The sequence below is a fragment of the Chlorella variabilis genome (assembly GCF_000147415.1).
Source record: "Chlorella variabilis unplaced genomic scaffold CHLNCscaffold_12, whole genome shotgun sequence".
Classification (NCBI taxonomy): Eukaryota; Viridiplantae; Chlorophyta; class Trebouxiophyceae; order Chlorellales; family Chlorellaceae; genus Chlorella; species Chlorella variabilis.
Window position 1 is genome coordinate 605013 of NW_005435076.1, and position 9414 is coordinate 614426.

At 66.6% G+C, this 9414-nt stretch overlaps 5 protein-coding genes across 5 annotated transcripts in view; 2 read left to right on the top strand and 3 right to left on the bottom strand.

Moving 5' to 3' along the window:
- Nucleotides 1-2109, bottom strand: part of CHLNCDRAFT_134805 (hypothetical protein) — a gene marked incomplete at both ends in the record, with an annotated part of 2770 nt that extends 661 nt beyond the window's left edge. Inside the window, 6 exons of the mRNA XM_005847034.1 lie at nt 75-270; nt 554-662; nt 902-1064; nt 1357-1575; nt 1787-1835; nt 2090-2109. Of these exons, the coding sequence (XP_005847096.1) occupies nt 75-270; nt 554-662; nt 902-1064; nt 1357-1575; nt 1787-1835; nt 2090-2109 (756 nt within the window). The remainder of the gene's footprint in view (nt 1-74; nt 271-553; nt 663-901; nt 1065-1356; nt 1576-1786; nt 1836-2089) is intronic.
- Nucleotides 2110-2543: 434 nt separating this feature from the next.
- Nucleotides 2544-3938, bottom strand: CHLNCDRAFT_134806 (hypothetical protein; the record flags this gene model as incomplete). The annotated part of the gene is made up of 6 exons (XM_005847035.1): nt 2544-2743; nt 2864-3028; nt 3199-3431; nt 3537-3583; nt 3668-3750; nt 3917-3938. The coding sequence occupies 6 exons, from the start codon at nt 3936-3938 to the stop codon at nt 2544-2546; spliced, it is 750 nt and encodes a 249-aa protein (XP_005847097.1).
- A 289-nt stretch (nt 3939-4227) lies between these two features.
- CHLNCDRAFT_134807 (hypothetical protein) lies at nt 4228-5654 on the top strand (the record flags this gene model as incomplete). The annotated part of the gene is made up of 4 exons (XM_005846853.1): nt 4228-4348; nt 4550-5034; nt 5234-5351; nt 5509-5654. 4 exons carry the CDS (start codon nt 4228-4230, stop codon nt 5652-5654), a joined length of 870 nt encoding a protein of 289 aa, XP_005846915.1.
- Nucleotides 5655-6172: 518 nt separating this feature from the next.
- CHLNCDRAFT_17734 (transcription factor) lies at nt 6173-6581 on the bottom strand (the record flags this gene model as incomplete). Its single annotated transcript, XM_005847036.1, has 2 exons — nt 6173-6308; nt 6439-6581. Coding segments are annotated over 2 exons (279 nt in total), but the record flags the coding sequence as incomplete, so codon positions are not given.
- A 598-nt stretch (nt 6582-7179) lies between these two features.
- CHLNCDRAFT_24310 (hypothetical protein) lies at nt 7180-9371 on the top strand (the record flags this gene model as incomplete). The annotated part of the gene is made up of 6 exons (XM_005846854.1): nt 7180-7217; nt 7395-7663; nt 7843-7961; nt 8147-8293; nt 8523-8810; nt 9255-9371. Coding segments are annotated over 6 exons (978 nt in total), but the record flags the coding sequence as incomplete, so codon positions are not given.
- Between the last annotated feature and the right edge of the window lie 43 nt (nt 9372-9414).

Here is a 9414-nt window from a genome sequence, read left to right on the forward strand (position 1 = left end):
ACCCGGCCCTCACAAACCCACGGACAACCATCTCCCTCCTCCCCCCCCCCGCACCCCCCCCCCATGCCACCCACCTGCGTCTTGTCCAGCACGGATGTGGTGAGCACGTAGCGCGGCGCCGCCACCAGCTTCATGCTGACGGGGCAGGCCTGGCTGCCGCAGCGCTGCGCCACGCGCATCGCCTCCTTGATCTGCTCCACTCCTTCGTACGCAAAGCAAGTCATCTCCACGTCGGCGCGCACCTTGATGGCCTGGGGAGTCAGCCGCCGCCTGCGGGTGGGGGGAGGAGGGAGAAGGTGGGCCGTGGGTTTGTGAGGGCCGCAGGCGGCGGGGAGGGGATGGCAGGGGCGGCGCCGGCAGCAGCAGAGGCAGGCAGGCAGCACGCAGATGGAATCAGGAGCATACCACGCGAGGGCAGCAACAGGCGGTATCAGGCGAGCCAGAGACGGGGCAGCAGCTTGGCGACGGGCGCGGCAGCCCCTCGCCCCGCCTCCCTCGTCTCTCCTCCCGTCCCTCCCGGCGCCCTCCCCTGCCTGGCCCCACCTCCCCGCACCTGATGTTGACCATGATGCCCTCCTGCACCGCCTGCGTCAGCACCTCGGGCTTGTTGCCGCCGTGCACCTCCTCGATGAGGCGCTTGAACACAGCCTCCGCCTCCTCATCTGCGCGCACAGCACACAGGGCGGCAGCCAGCCCCAGTCAACGCCGCAGCCAAGAGGTGCGCGCCTCGAGCCGCCGCGCCTGCTGCACCGCCAGGCTGCTGGCATGCCAGCTGCGTGCTGCACTGGCCCTGCCAGGCTCGAAGTGCCGCGGCGGGGCAGGGCGGGCGCGCCGGCAACCAGCCCCTGTGGCATCCCACACCGGTGCGCCCCCCCGCCGCAGCCCCAGCCGCCAGCCCCACCTGTGATCATGGTGGCAAAGGCATTGTATGCGTGGCCGTACATGCGGTACAGCGGCCATGCCACCTCAGCGTACAGCTGCTCAAGGTTGTGCCCCGTGGTCTCCGCCACGTGCCGCATGATGCTGTGCACCATCTTGCTCTTGGCGAACCGGTCCTCGCACTTCTGCGCTCGGGGCCAGGGGCACGCCAGGCGGGACGGGGAAGGCGGCGGCAGCTCAGCAGCCAGCGCACACGACAATTCCGCGGCCGCAAGGCGGCCAGGGGGCTGCAGCCACGCCGCCAAGCCCGCTCTGTCTGAACGCCTCCACGAGTGTGCGGTGCCGGCTGCACTCTGCCCCATCCTGCCGCCCTGCCGCGCTGGGCCAGTCGCCACTGCCGCCCCAGCCTCAGGCCCCACCATCGCACATCCATTCCCACCCCCGCCTGCCGAGCCCCGGCTGCCCCACCCCACTCACCGCCAGGTCCTCTGGGCTGACTCGGCGCTTGGACAGGTCGATGTACCCCTTCTCCTTGTCCACACGCAGCACCATGACCGGCTCCTGCCGCCCCACCTTGATCAGCTTTTGCACCGACCGGATGCGCCGCCGGCTCAGCTCCGACAGCAGGATCATGCCCTCGATGCCGCCATACTCCAGCAGCGACACATACGCGCCCATCTCGGCGATGGAGCGCACCTGCGGCGCACAAGACGGCCGACCGGGCGGCATCAGACGGGGCGCTGCAAGGCCGTGCGGAGATGGCACAGCAGCAGCTGGCAGCTTGGCTGCAGGTCTGGCGGGCTGCGGCTCTCCACTGCCCAATGCAAGGAGCAAGTCTTTGTTTCCAGGGCCGTGGCTGGGTCGCCTCGCTGCGCTGGTGGTGCTGCCCCGCCTGTCGGCGGCGCACCTGCACCATCACCACATCATCCACCTCTGGAAACTTGGCCTCGTAGAATCTGCAGGCACAAGGTGTGATGATGATTTGCGTCGAGGGAGAGCAGCCGCATCGCCAGACGGCACCGCCACCTGCTGCCCGCCGCCAACGCCGTGGCGCCTGCACCGAGCTCAGCCCAGCGCCTCCCGCCCCTCTCCCATCTGCCCCTGCTACTTGCAGCCTCTGCTTTGTCTGTTAGCATAGCCCGCTGCTTCACACGAGGGTGATGGGTGGGCGGGGCGGTGGGTGGCGTGCGGGCAGCATGCGGTCGCGCACCTGCAGTCCTGATGCGCCATGGCTGCTGCAGCTGCTGCTAATCGCCCCGCTTATACCCTCCTTCCAACTGATGGAGCAGCAATGCAGGGACTCCTGTGCAGAGGTGCCTCGCCAGACAGAAGGAGCAATCCACTGTGCGCCGGGATTGTGTGATCGCCGCAATCGAGGCATTTTGCGCCGCCAGGGTGCACCCGGGTGCTGCTGTGAGCTGGCCCAGCAGGTTGGCTTGGGTCAGGGGAAGCCCAGCAATTGGATGCGTTCCTGTACCCTTTAAACATTGAATGCTGCTTCCTGGGATCGATGAGCCCGCCAGGCCAGGCCAAACAACGCCCCCCCCCAAGACTTTCGCCGCCCGCCGCGCTAGCGGCGCGCCACACACTAATAGTCGCTGAGTCATGACTTTCAAGTTCATTTGCAATGAAATACGCAATGTGTCAATGGGGATTGCAGCAGCTCAGCTGAGCCCAAAAGTTTCCAGCACAGCGCCCAAGTCTTGCAGATCCTCCAGCACCACCGCCCCTGGTGCCGCCTCGCTCAGTTCCTGCCTCGTGTAAATGCCGGTGCACACGCCCACCGCCTGCGCGCCGCCACCCACCGCCGCCTGCACATCCATGGGGGCATCGCCCACGTGGAACCGTGCCTTGACGTCAAGCTCTGCGGCAAGGTGGAGCACGGGCAGCTCAACCACATGGGGAGCACGGCAAGCCAGGCGTGCCACCTGCAACACATGCAGGCGAGAGGGCTGGGGGGGGTGCCAGCCCCGCCGCCGCCCACCTGGCTGCTGCAGCTCCAGCTTGCGCGCCGCAATGCGCACAAACTCGGCGCGGTCTTTCCAGCTCTGCCCCACGTTGTCGGGGTTGCAGAAGTCTGTGGAGAAGCCGCCAAAGTTGGGCTGGGTGAACAGGTGGCGCACGCCCAGCGCATCCATCTTGCACCAGCCTGCATGCGATGAAGGGACCCAGGAGGGAGCGGGTGTGGGCGCTGGCACGCAAGCTGGGTGCGCTTGGCTGCGGTGACTGCTGAAACTGGAGCTGCACGGCTCCAGCACGGCTCCAGCACGGCTCCAGCACGGCTGATGGCACGAACGGTGCTGGGGCAGGCAGGCCCACCAATGGGCTCCAGGTTGCCTGTGACCAGGCACACTGCCACGTCGGGCCGCGCCGCCAGCGCCTCCAGAAGCGGCAGCACGCCTGGCAGCAGCTCCAGGCCCTCCCCCGCCTGCTGCTTGTTGGCCAGGAAGTGGTCCACCATGGCCTGCTTGAGCTGCGGCAGCTTGGCCACCGCCTCCTCCAGCGGCACCCCGTGGTGCACCAGCACGTGCAGCAGGATGAGCGCGTCGGTGCTGCACGCAGGAGGCGGCACGCACCGGGGCCCGGGGCGCATTGGTTCCCAGCCCCTGCCCAGGGTTCCTGCGCCCGCATGCAGCTGAGAGTTGCGCCGCCCGCACCTGCCATGGTGCTTCACCACGTCGATGTGTGTGTCAAGCTCAAACACCTGCAACAGTGGCGGGCGATCGGTAAGGTCTGTTTGTTGCCGTTTGTGTTACGCAGAGCCCAAACAACGTACTGGCCAACCAACCTGTTTGAAGGCGGCGGAGAAGGCCTGCTTGTGGAGGAAGTTGGCGCGCTGGCCCACTGAGTGAATCAAAGTGCCATCCACATCTGCAAGCGTGCCGTGGACGGAGTGAGCGAAACAGCCTTCGCACTTGCCGAATGTTCCTGGCAAGCTGGCGCTGAGGAGCGGCGGGGCCCACCAGCCGAAGGCGGGTGCAAGTGGTGGGCCGCCCACCCCTCTCCTCTAGCTGCCAGCCCCTCCAATTTTCCTCACCGAAGCTGATCAGGGTAGTCATGATGGGCTTCACGGCCTGCCTGCGCCAGCTGCTCCTGGGGGTTCTGCCTGCTGCAGGAGAGGGCGCTCTCAATTTGAGTAGGCCCTGTGACATCTGCAAAACGAGCTCCGATCGAGAGAACCAGCTGCCAACAGCCTTGAGCGCGAGAGTCAAGCCTGTACTGCCTATGCTGCGCTGCGGGCACTCAGTTGGGGGCCGATCGCCCCCTGCAGCTGTCCGTCCTGTGATTGCCTTTGTCTGAGTGGGTGCAGGAAACGTGCAGCTGCGATCGGCGTGCAACTCTTCCAAAATGGCGTCACCGTCGGCAGAGGGCTCAGAGGGCGACAACCCTGGCCGCAGCTTCGACATTTCCAACCTCCCGGCCTCGGCAGGCAAGTCTGGATGGCCCACAGGGCCGTGCACACCTTGGGGTGGGCGGCGAGCGGGTGGCGCGTGTGACGTCACGGTTGGCACCGCCGCACCTCGTCGTGTTCCTGGTTGCTGATGCGGGCCCACTGCATGCGGCAAGCATTGGCGCTGGCATGGCATATTGTCTCAGGGCCGCGCCTCGCCCCTGGCACCTGCGTCGATACCTGCCGCCCCCCCGCCCGCCGCACGCTCGCTGCCCGCAGGCAAGCTGTGGGACGACAAGCTGAGCACGGCCAGCAAGGTGTGGGAGGATCAGCTGAAGAGCGCCACCGGCAAAGCGGAAGCAGCGCTGGATGCGGGGATCAGCGCAGCCAGCGAGGCGGTGCGGGCGGGGGTGTCGGCGGCGGGGCGCGAGAGCGAGGCCGTCAAGTCCCGGCTGCAGCGGTTTTACGACACAGGGCTGGCGCACTACCAGGCCACGGAGCAGCAGGCGCTGGAGCTGATGAAGCAGGGGGTGCGCTTCGTGCGGAAGGAGCACCCAGAGGCCAGCATGGCCACAGGCGTGGCCGCCTTCTTCGTGCTGCTGCCGGGGCCGCGCCGCTTCCTGCTGCGCCACACCATCGGCAGGTTCCGCAGCGAGGAGGCAATGTTCAAGTCGGCGGAGCAGCGGTATGCGGGGCTCAAGGAGAAGGCAGAGGGGCACAACGGCGAGCTGCAGAAGCTGCAGGCAAGCACGGCGGTCACCCAAGTGCATGCACCTTGCTGCCTGTTGTCCGCCTGTGCGATGTGCAGTCTGGCCAGCGGTGCATGCCGTCCTCTAGCATTACGTGGCTTGTACTTTGCCCTGGGAAGGTGCCCGGGGTGCTGCATGGCTTGTAGAAGCGTGGCCCGCCTTCCACCAACCGTCGCGTGCCGCCTTGGCCTGCCCGTGTGTGGACCGCTTGCAGGAGCGGCTGCAGCTGGCTGAGCTGGAGTATCAGCGTGGCCGTGCCAAGCTCAAGTCGACCGCGGGCGAGCTGGAGAGCCTGGCCAGCCGCGTGCGCGGCAGCAGCAAGGCGGCCAAGCGTGAGTTTGCCAGGCGGTGCTGCTGTGGCTGTGGCCATGGAGCTGCGCGCTGGGTACAAGCAGCACAGGAGGCTTGGGGGCCTGCCTGCAGCTGAAGCTTCCATCGTGTGCTTGATGCCATGTGCGCTGCCCTTCATCCTTTCCCACGTGCCTGCAGGCCTGATCACCGACCTGCGGGAGCTGCCCTCCAAGCAGGCGCTGCAGCTGCGTAGCGACGCAGCCAACACCGCCAACACCGTGGGCAACCAGGCCAAGGTGCTGGACAAGGCGCTGCGGCGGGTGGCCAAGCAGTACGGCCTGTGAGAGGGACCGCGCATCACGAGGTGACCTCTTTACCCTGCTCGCTGGCAGCTAGCTGTTGATTGATGTTTGCCACTTCTCCCTAGTTGCACCTGCTCTCTCCCTTGCGCTGTTTTCCTTTGTTGTGCTGCGACCTCACTCCTGTAACCGCTCCCCTGTACAATCATTATCTGTGCAAGTAGCTGAGCTGGCTTGCATATTACAGCTGGAACAGACGATAGAGTTGCAGGTAGGGAGAGGGGCTCCACTGAGCAGTACGAAAAATGGGGTGAGGGACAGGTGTAAATAGGTGGAAGTGAATGGGGCCGCCTGGCAGTCAGGAGATGGCAGCCACAACACAGTAGTGACATGTATAATGGGGCAGAGGGATCAGCTGCGGTACCCAAAGCAGCATTGAAAAATCAGGAAGGCGCGTGTAGCGTGGCAAGGAGGCACACGACGGTGCGCGCCGCAGGCTACCCATCGGCCGCAGGCGCCGCCGCCTTGCCCGTGCCTCCTGCGTTGGCTGCCAGCGACTTCTTCTCGGCCTCCCTGAACTTGGCCAGGTACTCTTTGAGCGGTTCTACATACTCGTCAAAGCCCAGGGTGGTCATGGCCCACAGCAGGTCGTCGCCGTTGATGGTCTTGCGCCGCTCCCGCTGGCACTTGTCGCTGGCCCTGCACCCCGAATCACGCCCGGCTGGCGCGTCAAAGAGATGTGACATGCTGCACCTCTTGCACCTTGCATGGGCTTGCTCTACAAGAGGCTGCCCCCCCAGCACATGCGCTGCAAAGCTGGCTCACTCACTCGCTGGTAATGAAGGAGATGAATTCAGACAGGCACTCCTGCACCGTCTCCTTGGCATCCTTGGCAATCTTGGCGTTGCCCGGCAGCGACTTCTTCATGATGCGGCTGATGTTGGCTATGGGCAGGAACCTGTCCTGCTCCCTGCACACACCAGACCAGGCCCCGTTTACGGGCGGTGCCGCAGCCGCTGTGGTGGCGCCAGGCTGTTGTGCTCCTTCCCAGCAGCACACCCACCCCACCAGCACCGTACCACGCATCACCACGGTCCTCTGGGGTCCTACACCCAGCCGCCAGCACACACCTGACACCTCCCTCCCGCTCGTCGCCGGAACCCCGCTCATCGCCGCTCATCTAGCTCCTCTGGCGCTGAGGGCGACCCCCTGCTAGTAATAGGCTTCTCAGAGACAGGCAGCGAGGCCGAGGAGCGTGGGCATGCTGTGGCTGGTGGTGTGGAGGTTCCCGGCGAAGGTAAGTAGCCCAGTGCCAACGATCAGAGCTGCTTGCGGGGCCTACGGGAGGCCTCTTATTCGGGGCTCATAAGAGAGAGGCCCATTCAGACTGGGAGCAGGACAAGTGTACCGCCGGGCCACTTAGGGCCTCTTATTTGGGGCTCCCTGGAGCCTCCGGTCACATTCAGCGTGTGGGACACATCTCAGTGCGGTCTGAGAGGCTTCATCCCAGCGCCAAAGCACCGCAGCCGGTGCGGGCACGGCCCATCGGGCCTGTAGGGCTGCCCAGACAATGGGAGTGCCATCATACTACCGGTGGCTGAGCCAGCGGTGAGCACTGTCACTGTGCAACCCCTTTGCGCTGCAATGCATGCAGCGGCGGCGGCGGTGACGATCACGCCGCTGCACACAAGCACACTGCAAGCTGGTCACAGGGCTGCCTCCGTCAGCAAACCGCAGCCTTCCATGTGCTGCCCCGCCGCGCCGCCTCGGCCCGCCTGCCCGCAGGTACCCCAAGGTTGTCAAGGATGTGGTGGAGGACGAGGTGCAGGTGATCAACGGGGTGGAGGTGCCCGTGGACACTAGCCAGCCCAACCCCAACGGCCTGGAGTTTGACAACCTGTACCTGGACATGAACGGCATCATCCACCCCTGCTTCCACCCCGAGGACCGCCCAGCACCTACCACCGAGCAGGAGGTCTTCACCACCATGTTTGACTACATCGACCGACTGTTCGCCATCGTGCGCCCGCGCAAGCTGCTCTACATGGCCATCGGTGGGTGGCTGGGGTGCGGTGGTGGGCACAGCAAGAGCGGAGGGGGAAGGGGGCTGCCGCTAGGAGGCGCCTTTGGGAGGGAGGAGGCGCTAGGGGTTGGTGGTGCAACATGGACGCAAGCGTGTCCTGCCGACCGCTCATTCCACCTCGCTCTACACTGGTCCCGTTCCTTCGTGCAGACGGCGTGGCGCCGCGTGCCAAGATGAACCAGCAGCGGTCTCGGCGCTTCCGGGCGGCGCAGGAGGCGGAGGAGCGGGAGAAGGAGGAGGAGAAGCTGCGGGATGAGTTTGCCAAGCAGGTGTGTGTGTGTGTGTTGTGGGGAGCTGCGACACAGCGATGGTGATGGCGGGATTGGATGGGAGGATGGAATTTCCGCACGCTGCTTCTGGTGTCGGCTGGGGCAACTGCCAGCCCAATCGCATACTCGCCCGCCGTGCCATGCCCACGCCCTCTCCCGCCCCACCTCGTGCCATGCTGCCCCAGGGCATCAAGGTGCCCAAGAAGGAGAGCGCGGTGTTTGACAGCAACGTCATCACCCCCGGCACGCCCTTCATGCACCGCCTGTCTGTGGCCCTCCAGTACTACATCCACCTCCGCCTCAACGCAGACCCGGGCTGGCGCGGCATCAAGGTGCGAGGCGGCGGCGCCCGGGCATTGCCTGCTGGGCAGAGTGGAGGCAAGGCAGGCGGCGCGCAGGGCGTGCGCCTGAGCCTTTTCGCCAGGCAGGGGAGGCGTGGATGCAGGCAGCCCTGTGCTGGCCGTGCCGCTCTGCATCACAGCCTCCCAGACTGGCGCCCCACCCCCACCCTGGCCTCCCAACCTGGCGCCCCGCCGCCCCCGCCTGCCGCCACCCCCGCAGGTCATCCTCAGCGACGCCAACAGCCCCGGCGAGGGCGAGCACAAGATCATGGCCTACATACGCGAGCAGCGCGGCCTGCCCGGCTACAGCCCCAACACCCGCCACTGCATCTACGGCCTGGACGCAGACCTCATCATGCTGGCGCTGGCCACCCACGAGCCGCGCTTTGCCATCCTGCGGGAGGTGGGGTGCTGGCAGGGGTGGGGTGCCGGCAGGGGCGGGGTGGGGTGCTGGGGGGCGAGGGCAGGGAGAGATGGGGGGGCCGGGATGCAGGTGGGAGGCATGTGGGTGCAAGGGGTGGGCAGGGCAGGCAGGGCAGGGTGGATCCATGGAGGTTGGGGGGAGAAGCGGGAGGAGGTGTCTGCCTGTTGCTGGGAGCGGAGGCCGGCTGAGCGGGCATGGTGCTGATGCGCCTCTGCGCGCCTGCTGCCACGCCGCTGCTCGCAGGTGGTGTTCCTGCCCTCGGGGCCGCCGCCCGGCAGGGGCCCCGGCGGCAGGGACAACAACCAGGGCCTGGCAGCGCAGATGCTGGCACAGAACGCCGCCGCCGCGGAGCCGGCGGAGGCGAAGCAGGTGGGCGCGGGATGGCGCCTGCCAGCGGCCGCCCGGGGCGCGGGCACGCCTGTGCTGCCTGCTGCCTGCCGGTGCCAGGCTGGGCATCACGACTCCCTGCCTGCCTGGCTGCCTGCCTGCCCACTGCCTCCCCGCCCACACTGCCCCGCCCCGCAGGAGGTGGCCAAGAAGCCGTACCAGTTCCTGCTGGTCGGCGTGCTGCGTGAGTACCTGGAGCGAGACCTGCGCGTGCACACGCCCTTCCCCTGGGACAAGGAGCGCGTGTACGACGACTTTGGTGGGTGTGCATGTGTGGGGGGTGGGGGGTGGGGTGACCGTG